The sequence below is a fragment of the Simochromis diagramma genome, unplaced genomic scaffold (genome assembly GCF_900408965.1).
Source record: "Simochromis diagramma unplaced genomic scaffold, fSimDia1.1 OVJJ01000131.1, whole genome shotgun sequence".
NCBI lineage: Eukaryota > Metazoa > Chordata > Actinopteri > Cichliformes > Cichlidae > Simochromis > Simochromis diagramma.
Genome location: NW_024387200.1, coordinates 11,455,070 through 11,480,828, shown reverse-complemented (window position 1 = coordinate 11,480,828; position 25,759 = coordinate 11,455,070). Strand labels below are relative to the sequence as shown.

The following is a 25,759-nucleotide window of genomic DNA, read 5'->3' as shown; positions in this document are numbered from 1 at the left end:
TGCAAACATTGAAACTTTTCAGATCTTTATTGAAAACAGTGAGCAAACCCTTACAGTACCAGCTGGGATGCACCTGAGTGGTGCTTTCAATTGTTAACTTCAGTATTTACTTCCTCTGTGTATCTCTTAAAAGCTTACTCCCTCAAAAATGCGCAAAGAAGTCCTACTATTCCCCAAAAGTTGACTCTGTTCATGTGGACGTAGCGTTTGTAGTGTTCGTCACTTGGATGAAGTCTCTTTAAAGAGAGGAGTTTCTTCCCAGCATTGTCAAATGCTTGTTTGGCATTGGTAGAGGGGTAATATTGTATAGTCTGTATTTTCCAATATAAAGCACCCAGAGCAAACTGCTGTGGTGATTTTTACAATCAATGCAAAAGACTATTGTGTTGATCCATTTGCAAAAGCACAAATTGAGTAAATTCAGGACGACTCATTGTGGCAAGTATTCTGTAAAGATCATAACAGAAGCACAATGTGGAGTCCCCCCCAAAGGACAGCAGGACTTCTACAACTTATGAGAATTTGTAGAACAAAAGCACTGAAGCAAAAACAGAATGAAAAATGAATCGAAACATCCCAAAAGTATCGTTTTGTTGATGTTCCCTAAACCCTGCTTGCCACTGACGACTCTTATGCAGCTACAGAAAACATGAATTCGGTTGTGGTTCTTACTGATGTCAAAAGTGTTTTTGTGTTATTAGTTTAGTTGTTTAACTTAACTGAATTTTTTTTTTTTTTTTTTTTGAGTAATCCACAAAAAAAGATAAATAAATAAATAAAAATTGAGCAATTCCAAAGACTAAATTCTTTATAGCTGGACTAACTGCACTATTTCAGCAGGTTATTTAACAACACACCAGAAATGTTGGTTTAGTAACGGTAAAGAGTAACGATAGTAAAGAAAAAACTCCGATGCTACTGCGTGAACATCCATGGTTTTCTTAAATCAGTTTCAAAAAACCTCACAAAAACAAATCCAACATGACTAAAAGCTCCTCCTCTCCCACTTTACATTACATATGTAACATTACAGTCGATCTACAAGACCTCTGATCTCGTTTCCATTCACAGTCTATGTACAACGCAGGCAGACAGAAAGGGACTCTTCTTGCCCAGAGAAGAAAGAGGCTCTTAGAGTACATACAAAAACACTCCGACGCAGTTTTATTGTTTTGTTTTTTACACTTTCGCTGAGAGACAAACACAAAACACAACTGACTTAGTTACAAATTAAAGCACTGCACTGTACAAAATATTTTGTGAATTGTGCTGGTCAAGAACATTTATATTTATAATGCAGATCTTTTCCTCAAGTATACACAGAGACACCGTCACACACTCACAGGCCGGTGGACCTGTCCCAGTGAAAGCATTATTCCAGTGGGGGTCTGAAGCAGTGCAGCAAATCAGCAGTTATTGTGATTTGAAACCAGCCCCTGCTACTCCATCCAGGTCTACTGAAACTCTGGTTCTGGTGGGATCTGTTCAGATATGGTTGGATGTAGACTGACATCGTTCAGATTGAACTGAAGTACACTTCAGCTCAGACCAGCGTTTCTCTTCTTTGACCTCTCTCCTGATTCTGCAGCCCATCTGTTTCTTCAGTGCTCTGAAAACACAAGATGAAACTCGGCTCAGGATTGAGCGACGTGTTTAAAACTGCATCCTTCTCCCTCTGCTACGACAAAACCCACAAGATTTATTTTCTACTGGCTTTGCTTGTTAAATTCGTTGGAGGCTTTTGATAAGAGATTGCTAAAATAGCCCACTGTCAGTGCCGTGTCCTGATGCTGTGTGTGGAAAAGCTCAGGGCTCTAGAGCGACCTAGTTTCAATCCCCAGCTGTGGCGAGTGTGGAAAGACCATGGCCGGCAACACTGCAATTGTGACTGGTGCTAACACATTTTTAACTAACACGCTGAATCTCGGCTTCACACAACTGAACTCACAAGGCGGCAAACACATTAGCCCTCTCCTTCCCTTCTCACTGGGTGTGAATGGAGCCCCCTAGTGGTCCGCCCCTCTGCAAACACCCAGTAGGGTCTCTTACTACAGGGAGTGCAGAATTATTAGGCAAGTTGTATTTTTGAGGAATAATTTTATTATTGAACAACAACCATGTTCTCAATGAACCTAAAAAACTCATTAATATCAAAGCTGAATGTTTTTGGAAGTAGTTTTTAGTTTGTTTTTAGTTTTAGCTATTTTAGGGGGATATCTGTGTGTGCAGGTGACTATTACTGTGCATAATTATTAGGCAACTTAACAAAAAACAAATATATACCCATTTCAATTATTTATTTTTACCAGTGAAACCAATATAACATCTCCACATTCACAAATATACATTTCTAACATTCAAAAACAGAAACAAATCAGCGACCAATATAGCCACCTTTCTTTGCAAGGACACTCAAAAGCCTGCCATCCATGGATTCTGTCAGTGTTTTGATCTGTTCACCATCAACATTGCGTGCAGCAGCAACCACAGCCTCCCAGACACTGTTCAGAGAGGTGTACTGTTTTCCCTCCTTGTAAATCTCACATTTGATGATGGACCACAGGTTCTCAATGGGGTTCAGATCAGGTGAACAAGGTGGCCATGTCATTAGTTTTTCTTCTTTTATACCCTTTCTTGCCAGCCACGCTGTGGAGTACTTGGACGCGTGTGATGGAGCATTGTCCTGCATGAAAATCATGTTTTTCTTGAAGGATGCAGACTTCTTCCTGTACCACTGCTTGAAGAAGGTGTCTTCCAGAAACTGGCAGTAGGACTGGGAGTTGAGCTTGACTCCATCCTCAACCCGAAAAGGCCCCACAAGCTCATCTTTGATGATACCAGCCCAAACCAGTACTCCACCTCCACCTTGCTGGCGTCTGAGTGGGACTGGAGCTCTCTGCCCTTTACCAATCCAGCCACAGGCCCATCCATCTGGCCCATCAAGACTCACTCTCATTTCATCAGTCCATAAAACCTTAGAAAAACCAGTCTTGAGATATTTCTTGGCCCAGTCTTGACGTTTCAGCTTGTGTGTCTTGTTCAGTGGTGGTCGTCTTTCAGCCTTTCTTACCTTGGCCATGTCTCTGAGTATTGCACACCTTGTGCTTTTGGGCACTCCAGTGATGTTGCAGCTCTGAAATATGGCCAAACTGGTGGCAAGTGGCATCTTGGCAGCTGCACGCTTGACTTTTCTCAGTTCATGGGCAGTTATTTTGCGCCTTGGTTTTTCCACACGCTTCTTGCGACCCTGTTGACTATTTTGAATGAAACGCTTGATTGTTCGATGATGATGCTTCAGAAGCTTTGCAATTTTGAGACTGCTGCATCCCTCTGCAAGATATCTCACTGTTTTTGACTTTTCTGAGCCTGTCAAGTCCTTCTTTTGACCCATTTTGCCAAAGGAAAGGACGTTGCCTAATAATTATGCACACCTGATATAGGGTGTTGATGTCATTAGACCACACCCCTTCTCATTACAGATATGCACATCACCTAATATGCTTAATTGGTAGTAGGCTTTCGAGCCTATACAGCTTGGAGTAAGACAACATGCATGAAGAGGATGATGTGGACAAAATACTCATTTGCCTAATAATTCTGCACTCCCTGTAGTCCAGGACCGTGGGCTTAAGCAAACGGCCAGAACAGCTGAACTGGACCCCTGGATGCGGTAACGCATGCACCGATTCAATTACAATTTTTTCAGCATGTTTCTTCCCGTCTTTCTAACTTCTCTCCTCATGTCGTCTCTCACCATTGGCCCTTAGTTGCAGTGCTCCTCCTCTGCTGTGAGATGCTGTAGATCTCCTGAAGCTGTTTTTTCTGGTCATCGCTGAGCGCAGCCGTCAAACAATGGTACCATGCTGGATCAGTACTCTGGACCCCTACAGACACAGACAAACACACAGCACAGCTCTAGTGTCACGGTGGTTTCATGCATCATCGTCGTTTTATTTGTATAGCACTTTAAGAACACACCAGGCAGACCAAAGTGCTGAACAACACAGATCAAAACAACAACCAAATTAAAAATACCATCAAATCATTACATACAATAAAATAAATAAGAAGGTGTCAGTTTCCTACAGAGTTAAAAGCCAGGGAATAAAAATAGGTTTTCAATCTGGACTTAAAGACCTGCACTGATGACGCTTGTCTAATTTGGAGGGGAAGGTTATTCCAGAGTAGAGCTGGGCGATAGAACGATAACGATATGTATCGCGATATAACTTTTACTCGATAGAGAAATTAAGCTATCGCGATAGACCTCGCCGCTCTTGTCCTCTTTAAAAAAAAAAAAAAAAAAGGTCAAATCCAAATAAGTAGCGCAAGCGACCCATCACCCGCAGCCACCGCACAGCCACGTGTGTTGCTGGGAGGCAATTGTATAGCAGCGCGAATGAGGAAGTGTTCCGACTGAAAATCCGCGTGACCGAACACATAACAGATGATGCGTTCCACTGCGAGAGATTGTCGACGGAGAGCCCAAAGAAGTCCTAGTTTGAAGTTTTCTCTTTCCAGTCACAAAAACGAGCGGGCATTCTAACTGTGCCGAAGCAAGTCTGGCAATCAAACGGTGATTCCTGCACGTATGTTCATGGAATTTATCTAGTACGTTACTACTCTCCAGTGTTTAATGCTAATACCACAGATTCCGTGACGACTGGTTCTGCTCTATGCCCCAGCGTTTACTTTCTTCCACCAGGCTTTAGACCGATTGGCCCCTTCTGACGGTTGAATTTGGCCACCTGCGGGTTCATAGCAGCGTTTTTTCTGCTTAGTGTGGACGGGATTACAGGAAAACGGAAAATCTCCGTTTTCAAAAATACCCGTGTACGTGTGGACCGTAGCCTCAGTCTCTGACTGGAAGCGCTGATTAGTCATTCGGCTTTGTCAGACTAAAGTAACTGTTAAAACTGTTTGAAAAGCTCAGCTACACAACAAGGACAGATGGAGAATTTCCTTTTAGTTCTCAGTTTATTTGATATTGACAAAAGTTAGTCAGTTTTGTCTGTTCTTCTGTAAAACAAACTAAGATTTATTTTTTGAATTAATATTTTGTTTCTAAGTGGAATTGACAATTTAGTCTGTTTCGTTTGTTCTATTTTGAAACTTAAACGCTTTAGCGGCTGCCTTTTGTGTAGTTTGCAATATTTGCCTTTATTTATCTGAAAAAGTCTCATGTTCCTTAAGTACATACCTGTGACTATCATCATCGCGTCGCTATGAACTTATTATGGGAAATAAATATTTAAATAAAAACAAGCTGCTGATTATTTCACATTTTACTTGTGAGCAACGGCACATTTAAATCTTACAAATATAGTTATTTGGCTGATATCGTGATAGATATCGTTATCGCCTGAAATGAAAAAAACATATCGTGATATGAAAAAATCTCATATCGCCCAGCTCTATTCCAGAGCATCGGAGCCGCAATTGAAAACGCTCGGTCTCCTCTGCATTTCAGCCGCGACTTAGCGACCGACAGCAGCAGCTGCTCAGCTGAACGGAGCGAGCGAGGAGGAACATGTGGCTTCAGCAAATCAGATAAATAGACAGGAGCCAGACCATTTAAAGATTTAAAAACCAATAAAAGGACTTTAAAACAAACCCTAAATTCAATGGGAAGCCAATGCAAGGAAGCCAGAACCGGAGTGATGTGATTGAATTTCCTACTACCGGTTAAAAATTGTGCCACTGCATTTTGCACTAACTGCAGGCGTGACAAGGTGCCCGACCCGACCCCTTTTAAAAGGGAATTACAATAGTCCAGACGTGAGCTGATAAAAGCATGAATAAGAGTTTTGGGTTTGGAAAGGAAAGGCTTAACCTTCGACAGGCGTCTGAGGTGATAAAAAGCTGATTTCACCACCCCATTTACAGGACCTTCAAAAGTAAGCGCAGAATCAAGTTTAACACCAAGATTAGTGATTGAACTTTTCAGATGAGAGGTCAAATCACCAAAATCAACATCTGGAGAATCAGTAGAGCGATGTGGGCGACCATTAAAATTCAAAAAATTATTTGCCATCCATAATTTAATATCGTTAAGACAGTCAAGCAGTGATTGACATGGGGAGGGATCCAAATGACTGAAAGGTAAGTAAAGCTGACAGTCATCGGCATACAAATGAAATGACACTCCGTGTTTACGAAAAATCGCACCAAGGGGGAGTAAATACAGCGAGAAAAATAATGGCCCAAGGATAGATCCCTGGGGCACACCCCAAAGCAGAGGGGCCACAGAGGAAGCGGCCAGCCCCAGCTTAACACAAAAACTCCTTTCGGAAAGATATGATTTTATCCATGTCAATGCCAAATCAGAAATTCCCACACAGTGGTGTAAGCAGGAGATCAGCAGGTCGTGGTCCACTGTGTCAAATGCAGCTGTCATGTCCAATAACACAAGCACAGCATATTTACCACGATCAGTAGCAACAAGAATGTCATTCATAACTTTAACAAGAGCTGTCTCTGTGCTGTGAAAGGGCTTAAAACCAGATTGGAAGACAGTTGCGAGTCATTCAAATAATCCAACAGCTGGGTATGTACAATCCTCTCCAAGATCTTGCTTAAAAAGGGAAGCTTGGAGGTTTAAAATTTGACATAATAGAACTATCAAGGCCAGGTTTCTTAAGTAAGGGGTGTATGACTGCATGTTTAAACCCACTAGGAACTTGACCGGTTAACAGACTAGTATTGATAATTTTCAGGATATAAGGTCCAATGATGGGAAATACTTTTTGGAGAAAGCAGGGAGTAACAACATCATTCGGGGAGCCACAGGGCTTAGCATGTAGCACCAACTCCTCTAAATCACGCAGAGAAATCGGTGCAAAAGCAGAGAATAGGCTTGAGCAAGGAGCATGCATGGCCGGATCAACAATAGGTGGGATCAGAGGCCTCAGGCTCGCAATCTTGTCCACAAAACAGGTAATAAACTTATTGCACATAGCCTCAGAGGACGGCAACAGGTCATAACCCTCCAAGTTAAGTACAGAATTTATAGTATTGTATAAAACACGAGGGTTATGAGAGTTGGCCGAAATAAGTTGAGAAAAGTAGGAGTGTTTATCGGCCTTAACTGCCCTCTGATAAGTTTTCCAACTAATCTTTAGGGCTTCCAGGGAGACATGCAATCTATCTTTTTGCAGGCGTTATATACTGCTATATATGGGTTATACTGCTTTACAAAAAAGTTACTGAGAATCACATTTTTGTCAAGGACGGTCCCTATCAGTATCATCTGTGTTTATCCTGTTTCGTTACCAAACTATGTGGAAAAATAACAGCATAAATACAGCAGAGCAATGAACTGATCCCACTGCAATGTTTTTGTATGTGACATTAAAAAGTTTCAACTTCAACGAATCCAATCAGAGCAAGAATGTAAACATGCAGTTGCAATAGGCTGGTTTCTGAAGGTTACGATAATGTCTTGTATTTGTCACAGTGAGTGAACAAATAAATATTTAAGTAAAGAATAAAATGGTATAAAAGGAGAGGCAGTGGGTCTCAAACAGTGCACCACAGTCACTGCAAGCAGGGCGTGGACGAGTAGGGGAGTGAAAGTGAGACAACTAAGAAGCATCACCCACCTCCAAGTCAACAATATTCTCTAACAGCAGCACAAAAACTACACACAGATGGTTTGAAGAAGGGGCCACGCTGTTGACCCTTTTTCGAAACTTCCTAGATCTTGGTTGCACCTGAATGAGCCCGGTCCATGAAGCACCATGCTGCTTCCTAAAGGACCCGAAGATCTGCTCCCAGTGTCCCGGAAACAAACAGTAAGGTTATCTCTAACACGTGAATGATGACCTACTGAGCAGGGCAGACGTGAAGAACTGATACTCGTCCTCTCCATTGTCGTAGTCCAGAGGCGTGCTGTACTCCTCCAGAGGCGTTCCCTCAAAACCATCGTCATCCCAATAGTCATCTTCATCGTCGTCATCATCATCGCCTCCTTGGCCTGCTGGCATGCTGGACTGCTGCTGCATGGTGTTACAATTCTCATTCACCTCATCTTCATCACTAGGAATCTCCTCTGCCGTAAACAAACACAGACATTTAGAGTGAGGTACCAGGATTTAAAGAGAGATTATTTTCAGCGTACAGTTTGATTTGGGGAGTGGCTCACAAACTAGTGCTGGCCCAGAAGAGGGGAGTCACTATAGGTGGGTCGTGGTCAACAGACCAACTGCTTATGGTTCTGACACCAAAGCAACTTTGTGAACAGGATCTTCCCAAGAGTTTTCCTATGTGAAAGAATACCACAACATCTTTTTGTAAGGGTGTAATGTAACCTTTAGTCTGTAGCTATTACAAAATTACAAGCTAGGCCGGTAGGAAACCTGGTAGCACAGTGCAGTCTAATGAGACATTGTACTAGTTGTTGCTGAAATCTCTAAAGAAGCTGACAGTTATAGTCAGCTCAGTCTTTTGTGTATTTCCACACAATCAGGATTATTTTTTATTTTTTGGTAACATTGGATCTTTAGCTTTGAAGTGGTTAAATATGGAGCCCTGCAACGGACAGTGGAGAAAGAAAACAACACATGAAGATCATGTCGAGTCAGTCTTGCGAGATCTCGTAAAATAGGCCACATCCTTTGCAGGTCACATTTGAAGGCCAAGTTGCTATCCTTTGTGGCCCAACCTATCCCAGAATTCATAGCGTGGCCCAGCCAATTCCAGTTTCCAGAAGTGGCAGCAGCTTCTTAGTTTTAATGTTTCTCTTTCTGGGTCACAAAATAAACTTAACATATTTTCAGGCGAGAATGTAGCTGTGTAACCTTCAAATATCTGCTCAGTTTATAAAGACATCACATATTTGCAAAAGCGCTCCGACGTTTTCGGAGACGTCTGTTACCCACCAGCTCGAAGCTGACCGGGAGGTCGCAGCCCACTAGAGCCAGGGGGAACACCACACTCCTGGCACACCGTGCCTCGACCTCCCGCTCAGCTTCCGTTAACAGCTGTGCTGGTTTTCATTTGACAAATGATTTCAATATTTTAGAACTTACTAATAAAAACAAAGGCCAAACAGCAAAATACCTAACATTTAAATGATTGAAATATTGCAGAAGAGCATAACTAATACCCCAGGTTATTCAGAACGCTCACTGAACATATGCAGTCACTACCTGCATTTTAAAACTGACCACACAGCTGGCTAAAACAAAATAAGAAACACATTTTAAATACATTAAATGTTAAAATGTGCACCGGTCAAGTTAACATTCATGATAACCGTTTCCTTTGTTGTTGTTGAACCGTGAGCTTTACTGACCTCTTGGAAAACTACTTCAGCTGTTAGTGAGGGGAGGAGCTGTTTGTCTGACTGCTGTGTGCAGCTGTGTGCAGCTGTGTGTCAGCTGGAGGGGCAAAGACGGCACAGTTGATATCGATATTGTTGCAAATGAGTATCTGAATTCAATATTAATTTTTAGCATCAATTTTTTTGACAACCCAGTTAAGAGAAAACTAATACACTCGGATCAAAATATTTACATGTCCGAGTAAAAGAATGACGCCTCAATCACAACAATAACAGCAAATACATTTATGAGTGTGACCCACCAGAGGTAGAGAAGGTTTAAGGACCCAATTCCTTTATTTTTAACCGAAGCAAAGTAGAGCAGAGAGTGAGAAACATAGTGCAGCTAATTTACACTCAGCGCTGGTGAGTTCAGTGGCTAATTTGACTGACTCTTTCTTCTGTTGTTGGTGCCAACCTCCCGCTTTCTGCTCTCTATTCTCACCATTCTGGTCTTCGTCTTGAGCCCCTGCACGGGCAAGCAGCTCTGGTTTGTTGATTAGGCGGGAGGCATTAATGTGCTTGAGGCCCAGGAAAAGGAGGAGAATGGAGGGGACAATCTGGGCAGCCACTGCATCCAGCACTGCTGGCCGGCTAGGAAGCTCGATTAGCACACTCAGTCCGATGATGCACATCTTACGGTCATGGAGTCTGTAGAGTGAATCAGAACAAGGGCAGTTTCTGAGTGTTCACACAAATTAAACTGTCATCTGTTAATTAAAAGAATTAATGAAAGAACACCTGTTGGTATGTGGGTGTCCATTACAGAGCTGGAGTTACAGTGATGCTAGACTGGAAGTAGGTGGAAAACAGTCTGGCTTTGCTCAAAGCTCAGAAAAACAGATCCAAACATTTCTAAATCTATGTTCACCAGGACACGGTGTCTCTATGGTTCAGTGATCAACATTTCTCACTGATTAGCTGTCGAATTTATTTAATTTGTGTTTAAAATGAAAACAAAAATCTTCCTGATATAGAGCCACAGGAAAACTACTTCTTTCTCCAACTCGTCAAACCGTCTGGATTTTCTTGTTATTGCTGCAGGATCTTTACATCACAATATAAATAAATATATAAAGCAATAAAACTGAATTAAACTGTCCCTCCCTTCATAGCAATCACAGCTTCACTCAAAAACTTCACAACATGAAATTTTTAAAATCACAAGAGAACATTGATCCAGAATTTCTCTACCCTAACTCAGTAGCTAGCATCAAAGGACTCTCTTTGCTGCCTTACCCCAAGAAGAATTCAGTGTCATTCATCCACTGGTTGATGAAGTGTGTGGTTATGGGCTGCGGGTTGTGTGGAAAGTGCATGTTGTCCATCGTATGGATGAGCAGGGCTGGATTGTAGTAGAGAGCAGCAATGGCGACCTGGAGACACATTGTCCTCAGCTCACTGGATTTCACCCCCCGCATCAAACGCTCAAGCACTGCCTCCACGAAAAGAGGGATGCACTGTAGAAACAAAAGAGCAGAAAACATTGCACTGTTTCCTCAGAATGTCAGCAACATGTGGTTTGAACCACAGTGTGCTTGAAACATGCAGGTGAACAAACTGGCATGACTCTGGCTTCCCAGCTTTGGGCATAATTACACCGACAGAGAGAAACACTTAGCGACACTTCAGTGTTCTGGCTGCAGGACGTTAGAAATAAAGGAAACGGTGCTGGCTGTGTGATAAGTGGAAAATAAAGGTACAGAGCTGCACCTGACCTGGTCAATGCCTCTGCCTTTGCACTGCAGGATGATAACCTCCAACAGTTTGGCTGCATGACACTCTGCATCCTCGCCTGAATCCATGGACAATACCTTAAACAAAAAGGCTTACTGGTCACAATGCAGCAACAACATTGGAAAAAAAGCTGGATGTTTGTTCCTGATGATATTTCTGTGAACCACAGTTCAACACATCCGGAGCCAGACCTTTTTGCACATGCTGTAGATGACCTCTAAGTGCTTCGGACTGGACAGAAGCATGTCCGTGTCCACAGTAACGTAGTTGTGCAAAAGCGGCATCATATCTGTGACATAAACACAATTCATACTTTGAACTCCAACAGTGTTTTCATATAAGCTTTACCCAACATGAATCAAGAGTTTTATTATTCAAGTTGTTGTTTTTTTTAAGTTAATAGTCATTTATGTTTCATATTCTTGGAACTATGTGACACAACCTCTGTGTATTCACACAAAAATCATTTGAATCATCTGCAGCTGTCTGGGGTTTTCACAGACGAGTAAAAACACCAACACAGCAGTCAAACTTACAAAACACAAATGTGTATTTCTTTAATAAATATGGTAATAGGCTGATGTGTAACTGTCTTAATGTGGCTACACGGCACTTTTTTGTTGTTACCAATTTGTGGTTTCACAGCTATTGTGATAACAGAAAAACTGTTTTATGATTAATATTTTAAACGTGTGAAATATGTGCTTGTTTCTGCCTCTCAGGGGGGATAATTTCCTCTATTTCCTGTTGGACACAGTAAACTGAATTTCTGGGCAGCTGCAGACGGTTAATTAGGTTAAATAACACGTTTAGAAGGAACTTAAGCAGACGTATTTCATATAATTTGAAAATTTATGGACAAAACAACACAAATACAACTTCTGCACGTATCTAGGAGGAAAATACCACATACAGTCAAGAGTTAGTGGAGATGAAACTGGGTGTAGGACATACCTGTGAAGTAATCAAAGCAGTCATGCTGGAAGACCTCATACAGGACGCCTAACAGCTGCCACATCTGGGGGGAGATGGTCTGACAGGTAAGGCCAAACGCCAGTGACAGGATCTCCTCATAGAATTCTGCAGTGGTTAAAGAATGACAATGATATTCTGCCACAAGACAATCCAACACCACTAACAGGAAACAGAGTCATCTCAGTGCTGTTTACAGACCACTCAGCATGAACATGCAATCTCTACACATATTTCCATTAAATGCAGGAGATAAAACGTGACACCAGTGTATGAGACTGCTTCCCTTTGAGTAGACATGGAAAAATAATCTAGAGATCACTATGGCTCTTAATAAAGATGGCAAGGAATGTCTTTACTTGAAATAACAACATTAATTCATTAACAAATTTTGGAACACTTGCAATATCTAGGACGAGGGAAAAGTGGGAAAATGTGGAGGACGACAGAATTTGAAAAGGGAGGCCCCCCCCCGCCAAAAAACAAAACAAAACACACTCTTTGGACTGCCCGTGCACACACACCTGCCATACCTATGATGGGTTTCTGCAAGACCAGGCCAATCACCTGCAAACAGATCCCCTCTAGCTGCTGTGTGATCTGAGAGATGAAAAGGAATAAGGCGTCAAATATTACATTCACCACTGTCCCAAATTCAAATACTTATTGCTGTGTGCGCCTCAGACCTCTTTGTGGTCTTCCATTACGGTGAGGATGGTGTCAATTGTACTGAGGATACCAAGAGCCATGACAGTCTTATCTTCGTTCTCCTCGTACTCCTCACTCTGTAGAACTCTTGTGAAGATCTCTGCCTGCCGAACACACACAGTGGTGTTTCCCATCACTTCACTGACCTTGGTTCATTTTGTGGACATCCACATTAATCTTAACTCTTACCTTGCCCTGATGTTTTTCACGAGTTTTACCCCAGATCACAGCTAAACTTAAAATAAAACTAACTTAACCTAAAAGTAGCTTCATCTGTGTCACACACACGCACACACACACACACACACACACACACACACACGCGCACACACACACACACACGCGCGCACACACACACACACACGCACACACGCGCACACACACGCACGCACACACGCGCGCGCGCGCACACACACGCGCACACACACGCGCACACACACACACGCACGCACACGCACACACACGCGCACACACACACACACACGCACGCACACACACACACACACACACACGCACACACACACACACACGCACGCACACGCACACACACACGCACGCACGCGCGCACACACACACACACACACACACACACACACACCTGGATGCTGCATGCTTCCTTAATACCTGATTAAGCTACAAAATAAGTCTGTGTTGTCGTCCTACCAGGTTCTGTGTCATGTCTACAGCGATGACGGCCACTTCCTGGTTGTACTCGCAGATCATTTTCTGAATGACGTTGGTCAGGTCATCGTTCTCCGTTTCTCTGACCACATGCAGAAGCTCCTGCATGACTTGCCGAATGTAAGGCCTGATGTACAGCTTGGCTTTATAATGAGAAAAGATTGAGTGAGAAAATGAGACTAAATCTGTGTATGGGAGATGATCATATTTGCACTTATCAGTGTTTATGTTCTACCAGTATTCATAAGTGCTTCTACTACTACAATGACAACCAGTCTCTAATCCCTACTTAAAGGAATACCCATGTCTCCTTTGTTACACACACATTAGTTTTAAATAGAAGCTTGGGCCTGTGATGGGAAAGAAAATAAAACCAAACCTGAAAAACAAGAGAAATTTACAAGAAAAAAAAAAATCTGAAAAATCGAAGCCAATATCACGTTACTTTTCAAAGTTATTATAACTTCCTGCTAATACCTCCCTCAAAACATTCATTTTCACAACCCTGTGATGGGACTGATTCTGATTTCAGTCAAGCTGGTAAGGTGCATTGTCAGCTTTAACACACAGGAGTGAATCAGCTGTCCTCCACAGACCTTGTTCCTGGTTGCTGACCAGCGTCTGCAGAGCGATGGCAGCCTCCACCTTGACAGGCATCTCTTTGTCATCTATCAGATCCTGTTTGACCAACTCCACAGCATTCCTCAGCACCAGCTCGTCATGGAAACGCAGCGGACTGAAGGAGTGCAACACCCAGCAAGACTAACAAAGGAGAGTATCCCAAGTTTGTACAGCATCCATACAATTTCCACCTTGGTCAAATTTGTGAAAGCAGTACAGCACTAGTCCACATCAGCTTCTAGCGCAGCTTGTAAATAATGTAAATAATTCCTCAAAAAAAGGTCATCTTTAAGTTTCATTTAATGAACATATGCCCTACCAGTGGTTATTGCATACTTTTCATTAGTTTCAATAACCACTGGAATACATGATTCAAATAAACTGGAATTATTCCAGTTTAGGTCCTAAACCGAAATGATGAGTTTGTACATGCAGTTCAATTTAATATAGAACTCAAATACCTTAACTGGACATAATATGGGTTTTTAGTTTTATGAAATAAACACAGGGTGAAAATTATACATACAGGATTAAAATGCTCCCACATTATTCATTCAGTGGTGACACATTATTAGCCATCATGACACTCTTACACTGCTCTACCAAGGAGGGAGGAAGGTTCACTCACCCTGGCACGCAGGTAACCCAAAGGAGAGTTAAGCAAGGGGAAGACGTAGTTCTGAAGCATCAGCTCCATTTGCTCCCTGTACAGCCGCTTCTGTAGGACCAGACATGCAGAAATGCAGCGAATCTTGAAGCTGATTACTTGATAAAAGTGCTCGTTAGAGTTCCATCCAGATGCGTGTCTCTGCGTACCTTAAGTAAGAGCTCAGCCAGAGCTCCGATGCAGTGCAGCGCTCCATCCGTCCTGCAAGGATCAGCAGAGGGGTCCATCAGGATACGATGGCAGAACTCCATCATTTGAGGCAGGACCTGTAAAATGAATAAAGGACATCCTGCAGATTACATTTACAAGATCTGTGTGCAGAAACTAAAGCTTGTGCTTACAGACAAAACATAAGTGATATCTTCTCACAGGGTAATAAAAATAAAATACACTGGCAGGAAAAGAGAAAGAGTCCTTTTTTCATGTGGTGGAATAAACTATAATATAATATCAAGATCCCTGGGCAAAGGGCTAGTTGCCACATGCTGCGTACAAGCACTCTGGTTCCTGTGGATGTGCGCTTTCATGCCCCCCCCCCCGGCTCACCTCTTTCCTCTTGCGTGCAGCTTTACACAGCAGGCTCTGGGCAGCAGTGACTGGGAGAGCATGGTCATCATAGAGGTCTAGATACAAAGATGGATACTCTCAAAAATAACATATTCCAAGACATGACATGCACTCACCTTCACCACTCAATGTTATAGCAACGACAGTCAATGGCCAAAAATGACTTTCTCTCAGTTTCACTTTTAGGGTTTTGGGTTTCTTTGGTAGGCAAACTCCAAACTCAGACATGCTGTTGTTGCCTTTGCAATCTGCAGATTACAGACACATGGGGACCCCCTGTTCCTGTGCAGAGCAGTAGGGGAACCACAGCAACACTAAGCAGAGACTCCAGAGTGTGCAGAAGTAATTCAAGACTAAAACTCTAGTATCATTACAACCCTAATACCAGGATACTTGAACACTTACTGAACTTCATACGGATATACTCATATGGATCCTCTTGCCATAGTTTCTCGTCCTCGTCTTTGTAGCACATAAGAGGGAAGATGACCTCCTGGCATATGGTCTACATGAAACAAAATCTTCATAATATTAATGAGATTAAAGATGATTCAAGAGGGAGAAATAAGACTGGCTTTATTAAAATAAATAGACAATAAAAATGACCAGAGTGGAAAAAGTAGGGCAGAAATTTATAACTATGTGAATGATTAAATGATGAAATCACAGACAGAACAACTTTCAGTCAGCATCCATTTGTTACTCTTTATTAAAGTCAACTTTGAACTGAGTCAGAAGGACTCCTCTCTAAAGTTCCTGACATTTTTGGTGGAATAGTACCTTTAAGTATTTGGTGAAACTAAATTCAGATCGCTCTAAACTGAATAAGAGGGCCTGGTCCGATCAGGAACAGGCAAAGATCATATTCCTTCATGCATGTCCTACCTGCATGTGCGGCTTCATCTGTTTCCAGGTCAGTGAGTGTGACAGACCCTGGTTGAGGTAGTTGAGGCACTGCTGTAGGACCTGAGGAGTAACATACTGCTTCTGTCGGTACTGGTCCACCACCTTCAGCAAGACCTGGATGGATAACACACCGCACAGGATGAATAACCACCGTCGCTCATAGGATTAGTTGCAACAAACTGTTAGTCTTGATGTTTGCTCAATACCCCAGGTAAGCAAATCCCCAAAAGTTGATTCTGTTCATCTGAAAACAACAACACTGCAGATGTCGAAGCAGAGCAACTGCGGACAAACGTTTCAGCCTGTCCCAGCAATGCAAAGCCCGCAGCATCACCAGCATGACTTGGTAAAGACAGCAACAGGCAGACTCATCTGGCTTGGTCAGTGTAAAATACGCTGCTGCGATTGTTCAATATTCACAAATGAGGGGCCGTGCTGACACCCGCTGCTCTCTGGCAGGAAGCACCATGTTTTGAATGCACTTCAGAACAACACACAGCATCACCACATATGAGCGGCCGGAGAGAGGAATGGGGTCTTCACACCCCCGTTCTCTGTTGGGGGGTGGGGGGCTGAGGGGAGGAGTTGGCGTCTGGGATGCTCCCTGCTGCTGCAGGACCGGGGGTGGTCTGCTTGTCTCCACCCCAGAGCAGAGGGCAACATCTCCTGGCTCTGGGGGCAGACTGCCCCTCTGGGAACATCTCAGGCCCCCCCATCTGTGGGGACCCCCCACCACACTCCCTGCTGGTGGCTGATGCTCTCAGCCGTCGGCGCATTGGTGGTTCTCGGCGTCCGGGGCTGGGCGCTCGTGGCTCAGTCGGGCTGTGAAGCCAAACTTTCATGTGCTCTATTTTCAAACTAGTTATCTCAGGAATTTCCAACCTCTCTCTTAATGTTTTCCAAAAACACCATGGCAAGGAAGTTATCTTCCGCCTGTTCAAGGTTCAAGGTTCTGTTTTGTAATACCAGGGATTCTCATATTTTCCCGTCTCTCTTGGGCAGTCATCCAAGTCTCCAGCTCCCTCTGAAGTTCAAGCAAGTCCAGAGCGGTTCTTCACTTTTCCCTCCGAAAATATCCTTCAGACATTTCAGGCTGCTCCACCCTCCAGTGGAGCAGCTGTAGAGTCTTTACTTGCACAGAATTCTTCACTAATAAAAGTTTCTCAGCTCCCAGTCATGTTGTTAGCGTTCGACTCTCCGGTTGTTACGACCATCCTTTAATCTAGGAGATGTTCTTTTGTCTGCCTTTAGGCACAGTATAAACGCCTTATGAATATCACATAACCTTGAATTTGGAATGCACCTAATATAAAATAGCATTTTCAAGTAGATATTGAAGAGCTCTTGAGTTAACCTGTTGCCAAAGGTGAAAAATACACGTAAAACAACAAGAGTGCATGTTTACTGACTGTAACGCACAAATACCACAAAGATACGTATCAACTAGAGAATCTACATTAAAGATCAAAGTCAGAGTGTTATTTACCGGACATTCCCTATAACTCAAACAGACTCAGTGACACATATTTACCTGCTGTATCCCCACTGCATATGTCTTCAGGAAAAAATCTGCAAACTCGTAGTACTCTTTTGTCACGTTTCCTGGGCTTCCATATCTGTGATTCACATCAGAAATACAGGAATGCTGAAAAGGTCTTTCTGCCAAATCCAAATCTGCTCGGTAATGATTTAACAGCATTTCTGGACTCACCGTTCAAACAGTCGCGTGATGATGCGCAACGCCCACTTTTTACACTTCCACCACGCCAGCTCAGGACGGTCATCCTCATCCACCTCCAGTGTCTCCTAACAAACACACTGTATGGTCAGCACTAGGTCCTCGTGAAGAACACATTCATTAGAATTTTAATCCATGCGTCTAGAAATAGTATAGAAACCTTTATTTACGGGGTTTTTAACTACACTGTGGAGCACTTGTGTCAGTGGAAAAACGTTTCTACACTGATGATGCCGTTTTGTGCCACTCAGCTCTCACAATAACTGAGTGTCTCAGCAGAAGTAAGCTTCTAACAGTTCAGGCTCACATGTGTAATTGTAAAATTGTGTAATATGAAACCAAATGAATGTGGTTTGTTTGGACTTAATTAAAAAAAAGTTTTATAGACTTTTTTTTATTAAAACAAATGTTCAGCACAAAGCGTTTGCTGGTCTCTCTGTGTCTGTGTGACTCTCCCACAGTCCACAAACATCCATGCTGGGCTGATTGGTAATGCGAGGCAGATAAAGGGCTGAAAGCACATAGAATAAGCATGCTAGTACTTTAATGATCATTCTGTGACTAGAATTAAAGTTTAATACACAAGTTTTGAAAATAAAATCCCAAATCTTAAAAGGATTTACCATGTAAAAGTTGATTCTGTTCATCTGGAAATTTGCATATTAATGATCCGTAATGTGAAAATGATCAAGAAACTGTGAGGTCGGCTCATAAACTGACCTCACAGCCTATTGTTCACTAGTGGTCCTGGTTTCAGTCATTATGCAAATGTACCGTTTATAAGATTGGGGAAACCTGCAGTCAGAGACTGAAGACGTCACTTGGACGAGTGACCACTGAAAACGCTACGTGCAGATGAACAGAGTCAACTTTTTAGGATTTCCTTATCTAGATGATTGAGAATGCATCAAGACGTCACATACTGTTGGATTTGTTAAATCTCCATAATCATGTCTATATGATTCGGGATCTTACAGCTGGGATGTCTCGGTCCATTATGGCTCGGAGTATTTCCATCCACTGAGTCATCACTGTGTTGTTGATCAGCTGGAGAGGCAGCGAATACTGCAAGAAAGAAGAAGTACGTTCTTACTCCTTTCCATTACGACCACCTGTCTACTTTCTGAAAGCATCTCTGAGCCTTTCCTTAATACATAAGTCACATCAGCGGATGACGACAGTTAATCTGAATAAACAGCAACTGCTGCTGTTTGTACCAGTGTAGTGGAGTTTAGGGCACATTGAAAAGTGTGTAATTAGGAATAAAAAGGTGCAGGACTGTAGTCCCTCTCACCCTCTTAGCATTCAGTCTGGCCACAGTCACATTCTGTAAGCTCAGCATAAGACAACTGAAGGAAACATATCAATTTAGAGCTACATGTGTCAACAACACCAACTACATGTTTTGACATGAGACATTTCAAAGTTTCAGTGTCTGGCTTTTTAGCACATGAAAACATCTGAAAAAAAGCTCACACACGTGCACACACACACGTGCACACACACGTGCACACACACGTGCACACACCTGTACAAGAGCATGGAAGATCTTCAGGATCTGTTTCTGAATGAGGACTGAAAAGATTGTGGCATCAACCAGAAGCTGGCTGATGAGTTGTTGAATCCTGGGCAGGAAGATCTGCATGGCTGCAAGCAACGGCTCCCTCTCATCTGCTTTCCTGTACCTGAAGCACACACATGCGTGATACTTACTAAATGATCTCAGTTCAAATCAGAACGTGCTTCAGGTTGTAGACGTCATTCTCCTTCAACTGTTAGACTGAAGCAGAGAGTGCCTTATCTGCTTCTGTCTCTATAATGCCTTGCTGGTCTGAGAGAATTTCTTTAAATGACATTACACTGTAATATGGAAGCCCGCCACTAAAAAAAACACCAAAAAAAAAAAAAAGAGACAAATATCAATAACTCGAAATTTCGACTTATATTTCTCCAAATTTCGAGTTAATAACTCGAAATTTCGAGTTAGCTCTGCCAATCAGTAATCTACGTGAATGAGGTCACTTTCTTGTTACCCGGAAGCATATGGCGCAGAGCAACGCGCACTCAAAACTGGCGCTTTTGCAAGTACGTCTGCTGATAGTAACACCATGTGATTCAGCCAATAACACAAGGATTTCATCATTTTTGAAGCCAGGCTGAAAACACTCAGCAATCTGTGCATTCATGACTGGATGTAATACAGCTTAGCTGTAGCATTTGTACCCGAGGGCTTCAGCTTCTGGGTGACAAGGAAAAGACGTCACAGTTAATAACTTGAAATTTCGAGTTATGGATCCTTTTTTTTAGTGGCAGAAACAGGCTTCCATACTGTAATGTTAGATTTCTTGGCACAAAAATGTAAACTGTAACTAGCTGCACATTTTTACTAGTTGTAAAATAATTAATACAGTGGAACCCCGACTTACGAAATTAATTCGTTCCAGAGGGTCTTTCGTGAATCAATTTTTCTTAAGGCAAAGCACCTTTTTCCATCGCCTTTTGAGTGAGGCGATGCTGGCTGAAGACGAAGGAGGAGGTTGAAGAAAGCATGCGTATGCATGCATACATATGTACGTATGCATGTACATAACATTATGGAATTTTATTTAATTTTTTAATATTTTCTGTTGTATCTACTTCGTTACGCGGGCATTTTGCCGTACCACAGGCAACATATTGCCGTTAAGTGCCTTCGTAACGTGAATTCTTCATTAAATGGGGTCTTCGTAAGCCGGGCTTCCACTAGATTTATAATGCACCTCAAATGAAGCGATTTAGTTGCTAGCTTTGCTACAGATAAGGACAAAAATGACTAGCCCCACTGTGACATTTAAAGTTTCAATGTTCTGAAAGTGTTTTTAAAACAGAACAAGCCTTGGTTTGCATTAGTCATTTCCAGAGATCTCAATGCTAAAGACACAGCCTGTATGTTGGGGAGAGGAAAAACACAGATTAATCCCAAATTTCATCATCAAAATTAGACAACAGAAATCATATTTCTATTGGTTATCTCTTGCAAACATCCAGGAAAAGCATCCGAGTTCTGGAAAGCCTTCAAAACGTACCTACATCACTTCCTTCAGGAATCAGTTTGGAATGCTTTCACGCTGGGAATTTGCTTTATATACACTTGTTGTCTAACAACACAGTATCTCCAATTTTATATGTTCTCCACCAAATATTCAGAACTGTAAAAACTAATTTGCGTTTACCTCAATAAACCACACGATGGTCTACAGTAAACTGTCCCTCCTTCGCCTCAGTGCTGATATGATCACTGCTCCTGTAACTTGGATTTTTAATGCAACACGTGTTACAGGCAAATACGCAGATGACAAGCCTGAAAATCCACAGGCTGCTTTTGACAAATTTCAGAAATCTTTTTCTACATCAATATTTATGAGGTCACCAAAAAGTATCCAGCCTACAGTCCATATTCAGACCCTTCATGGTCGTCAGATTAAAACTGCTGATTCTTATAAAACTTCAGCTTCATGCCAGATGAACTTTAAAAAAAATCATGTGGTCCCCAGCCCCCGGGCCACGGTCCGGTACTGGTCCGTGAGTCGTTCGGTACCGGGCCGCGAGAGTTGAGGCTCTGGTGTGAAATTTATGGTTTCCCTGGGTCTTTTCCTGTGTTGTAGTCATGTGTCTTATTTTGAAAGAAATATTTACATGTTACCATAGTGACCAGGGAGCATTAAGGGGCAGAGAGGAGGATGTTACTCTCCATGTTGTTGGCGCATTTCAGGAGGACGCTGCTAATAAAGTTACACAGTGAATTCATCTTTATTATTATATTTACAAAATACCAGTTTTTGTCTCGGTCGTAGGATTTTATTTTGTTGTATTTATCCGCCACACCTTAAAGGCCGCAGCGTGAAAACATTGCCTGACATTAAACTGGTCCGTGGCTCAAAAAAGGATGGGGGCCGCTGGCCTAAGACTCAATTTTTCTTTTGCACACATATCACTCTTAAAAAGAGGCCCTGACCTCAATTTCACTATCTTTTCAAATAAAGTATTTCAGATGTAATAAAAAATAATAATAACCCGTTCTGCTCTCCAGACGTGATTGGGGGGTGGGCTGAACATGAACAGGTTACTTACTCGTATGTTTTGACCAGCTGGTAGAGAGCCAGCAGGGTTCCATACCAGCTGCCGCTGTTTGGAGACTGCAGGTACATATTGATCTTGTCCACAATGGCAGTCCAGCGGCCGGGGAAGTCATGCTTGATGATGGCTCGCAAACACATGGTCAACTGGGCACTACAGAAAAAAGAAAACAATATGTGGCGTCACTATCATGTCGTGGGCACTATTCAAAGGGCTTTTAATGGTTGAAATAGGTTAAGATCTAAGCTTTTAGAGAAGGGGAAAAGCTGTCCTGAGTGAGCAGGTGTGTGCACATGTGCATGTACCGTATGGACTCTGGACAGCGGATGATACCCTCCAAGATCTGATCTCTGATCTGCTGCCGGTCGTTCTCATGGATGTTGAAGGGAAAGACAACCTCCCCGACAGATGGTTCCCTGTCCTGCCAGTACTGACTCACCATGTTCTTCAGGTAGATTGCAGCTACACACACCGAGACAATCAGACCATCATCACACAGGTCATATAGCTAATGTAGTTTCACACTGTTCATTTATTTATGTGCTTCTACAAATCACAAAGACTCCATTTAAAACACTGGTCTGTTGATCCATCCATCCATCCATTCACTTCCGCTTATCCTTTTCAGGGTCGCGGGGGGCGCTGGAGCCTATCCCAGCTGTCATAGGGCAAGAGGCGGAGGTACACCCTGGACAGGTCGCCAGTCTGTCGCAGGGCCAACACACAGGGCCTGTTGATATCTAATATTTTCTTAAGGCTGAGAAACCACACGTGCAGATCCAAATCTTTAACCTTTCAAGTTTGGTGTAAAACCCCGACACACTCCGACACACTTCTGCTACTCCAAATACTTACTAGTGAAGTGCTTCCCAAATGGTAGGCCATGGCAGCTAGTTTTAGACATACTCATACAACAGTCTCTCTCAGCAGGTCAGTGCTAATTTTTCTAACTACTAAATAATGATGGAAACATAGTGACCAAAACCAGTTAGCATCTTACCTGCTTGGCGAACAGGAAACTCTACCTGCTCCGACACAATGATCTGAAGCAGGGTAGGGGCGAAATTAATGATCTTGTAGGACTGAAACACAGACAGATGGACAGCTTCAAAATTTCGTATGTATTCAAAACAATATTAAAACATTTTTAAACCCAAAGTTTTTGGAAATGAAATGTAAGATGCCAAAGTGCAGCTCTTAAAAATGGCCTCTGAAGCATTCACCAGTGTGTAACTGTGCGACCGGTAAAGGCACTTAAACTGCAAAGACAAAGGATAAAGAGGAAAGTGTGAGTGAATGAGTGAAAATAACACTGATATGAAAATTCTACCTGTTTTGCTGACTGCAGCCTACGCATGCAAAGACTGTGCTGTGCAGGTCTATGTGCATTAGTGGTGTAATTCTCTTTTATTGGCCCACTCATGCAGCTGCAGCACCCCACAGACACTGCAGGCCATCAGCACTGCCTTATTGTCGCGTCACTTCATCACAGTATATACAGTCTAACTGTTTTTATAATTTGGCGCCATCTAACATTTCTGTCTTGAACAGTGCGAGATTGATTATTATTATTATTTTATTACCATTTGTACTTCTGTCAAAGTCCATTCATGGTCCACTCGCAAGAGAATATCGGATCCTAGACAGATGTTTTCTAGAGGATTGCAATTCTCAGCTGTTGGTCAGTGAATGTATTCTGGCCTTTGTAAACTTTCCAATCCCACATAAAACCTTCTGTTGTTCTCCACCTCCTCTCCGGCCAGCTCCCCCTTTCCAAGATTTGGAGTTAAATACTTTTTGTCTTACTCGGTCTTCTGCATCCTGAAGTGCATCTTATGCCTGCCATGAATTCATCCAGGAAGATGTCAAAGTTGTGACATCGAAGACATTATCACAGTTATTTGTTTTGAAATTGCAGACAAATTAAAATGAAACTTCAACAAACACACCAACCTTTTCTGTATAGCTTTGCAAACTAACAGTGCAATAGATCCGTTTCCGAGAAAGAAAAAAAAAACACAAAGTAATGTGCGATCTCAGAGATGGGGAAAGAAAAAGAGGACAGAAGAAGATACGATGATTTCTTTTCCTTTAAAAAAACGAGGATTGCCCAGCAGGTGATAGTTGATAAACGGGGGGTTTAGAGCTTCGATGTAAAGCTTATATAATCACACAATGCATGTGTAATTAAATAAGGAGTTATTACACAGTGTGAATGCCCACAGCTCAAACCCATTTAAGATTTATCAATTCAAGTTTCAGTCATGATGCAGCCAGCGTTAAAATAACACAGCATAAACATTAGTGGGTTTCTGCATCATTCTGGGTAACTCAGCAAAGCTCTCAATCGCCAAATATTGCGATCCTTTTTATTATTCGGCCATTGAAGGCAGGAGCAACAACAGAGGACTGGAGGAAGTCCTGAACTCCAGTGCTGACATGAGAAAGTTTGGGAAGCCCCGCTGCTGACCGTCAGCTCGTGATGGCTGTCAGAACTGCCTGCTATTGTTCTCCAGGGCAGCTGCCGCAGTGACTGTTGGGGTACCGGTTAGACTAAATGCTGATCTTAGGCCTAATATATGCATCTGAACGTTAACCAGGTAAAGCCGAGCGCAAGCCCCAAAACACGGTCCGCCATCCTCCACAAACACCAGCAGCCCTCCACGGCTCGAACGAAAAAAGAAAACAAGCAGACCAAAAACTATTTAGCTCACCCACCTGATTGAGTTCATTTTCTGCCGCTATCCTCAGGTTGGGGTCGATGGTTCCCTTCAGAGCCTGGATTATACGGTTGGGATCCATGTGTGTTTAGTTCCACGGTTCCGTTTCTATTTTTATTCTCACATTCATGAAACTAACAGAAGCTAACGTTTCTGCACCCAAAATTCGTGCCTTTTGCATCCAGTGTGGCCTAAACACGAAAAGGCTTCCGGTAGTAAAGAACACAACGTCCGGTCAGAGCATTCAAAATAAAAGGCTTGTTATCGGACACATGTTCAGCATTTTGTTTAAAGGAGCGGAGGCGAGTTTCTGTTAAAGACACGTCGGTGTTCTTTCTGCTAATGTCCCGACACCTTTACAGCGCTCCTATCAGTGCTGCAGGTAACGACCTGTCAATATTGGCTCTAGTTCTTTTTTTAGGCGGTTGACATTCAACATTTTATTGTATTACCGCCACCTGCTTGGCTGGAGTGTGAATACGTGACTCCAAAATGCAATATTTCTGCAAGGAATGGGAAGTTCCTATAACCCACGATTATTCCCTTTTCCTGCCGTTGTGCTCATTTAAATGAGCACACAGTTACACACCGTTTGTATCTATAATGTCAGTCTCTCAAAGAAAATCCACACATGTGGAGAAACAGCACAAATAAGTAAGTAAAATTAATACATAAGTAACTAAACACGTAAATGAATAACATTGTACATTAGATGTGAAAGAAAATAAATATTAGTATTAATAATATAATAATAATATAATATATTTATCACGCAATTCAAGAATTAATTTGTTTAATAAATAATAAATAAATTTCAGCATGTTGAAGAAGTTCTGAATATGGAAGCAAAGCAACACAAAAATATGAGGAGCTGAATAAACAAGAGTCATGACAGAGTTTTGTGCAGCTTTGTAAATGTATGTTAGAGAGAGACGCAGCACAAACCTCCAGAGCAGAAAGATTTGTGTTGAAAGTTCCAAAAACTGCAGTTCTTCCACTGGTCA

The 25,759-nt window shown here is 42.4% G+C and overlaps 1 protein-coding gene and 1 long non-coding RNA gene across 3 annotated transcripts; one reads left to right on the top strand and one right to left on the bottom strand.

The window, feature by feature from the left end:
• On the bottom strand, nt 1–25,159 carry ipo8 (importin 8). Of its 2 annotated transcripts, none has more exons than XM_040050556.1 (25): nt 24,754–25,159; nt 23,036–23,117; nt 22,341–22,497; nt 22,030–22,188; nt 19,448–19,604; nt 18,895–18,984; nt 17,893–17,987; nt 17,713–17,797; nt 16,161–16,295; nt 15,681–15,780; nt 15,255–15,331; nt 14,858–14,974; nt 14,670–14,759; nt 14,017–14,182; nt 13,403–13,563; nt 12,718–12,843; nt 12,556–12,631; nt 12,014–12,139; nt 11,251–11,348; nt 11,041–11,136; nt 10,562–10,782; nt 9,768–9,973; nt 7,829–8,050; nt 3,755–3,884; nt 1–1,609 (listed from the first exon to the last, which is right to left on the bottom strand). In XM_040050556.1, coding segments are annotated over exons 1-25 (3,057 nt in total). In that variant the 5' UTR covers nt 24,838–25,159; the 3' UTR covers nt 1–1,608. The 2 variants fall into 2 exon arrangements, with proteins under 2 accessions (XP_039906490.1, XP_039906491.1); XM_040050557.1 differs by having other exon boundaries at nt 12,565–12,631.
• Nucleotides 6,091–23,908, top strand: LOC120745593. The gene is made up of 3 exons (XR_005698671.1): nt 6,091–6,595; nt 17,411–17,420; nt 23,898–23,908. It is a non-coding gene; the product is annotated as an uncharacterized LOC120745593 (long non-coding RNA).
• Nucleotides 25,160–25,759: the final 600 nt, after the last annotated feature.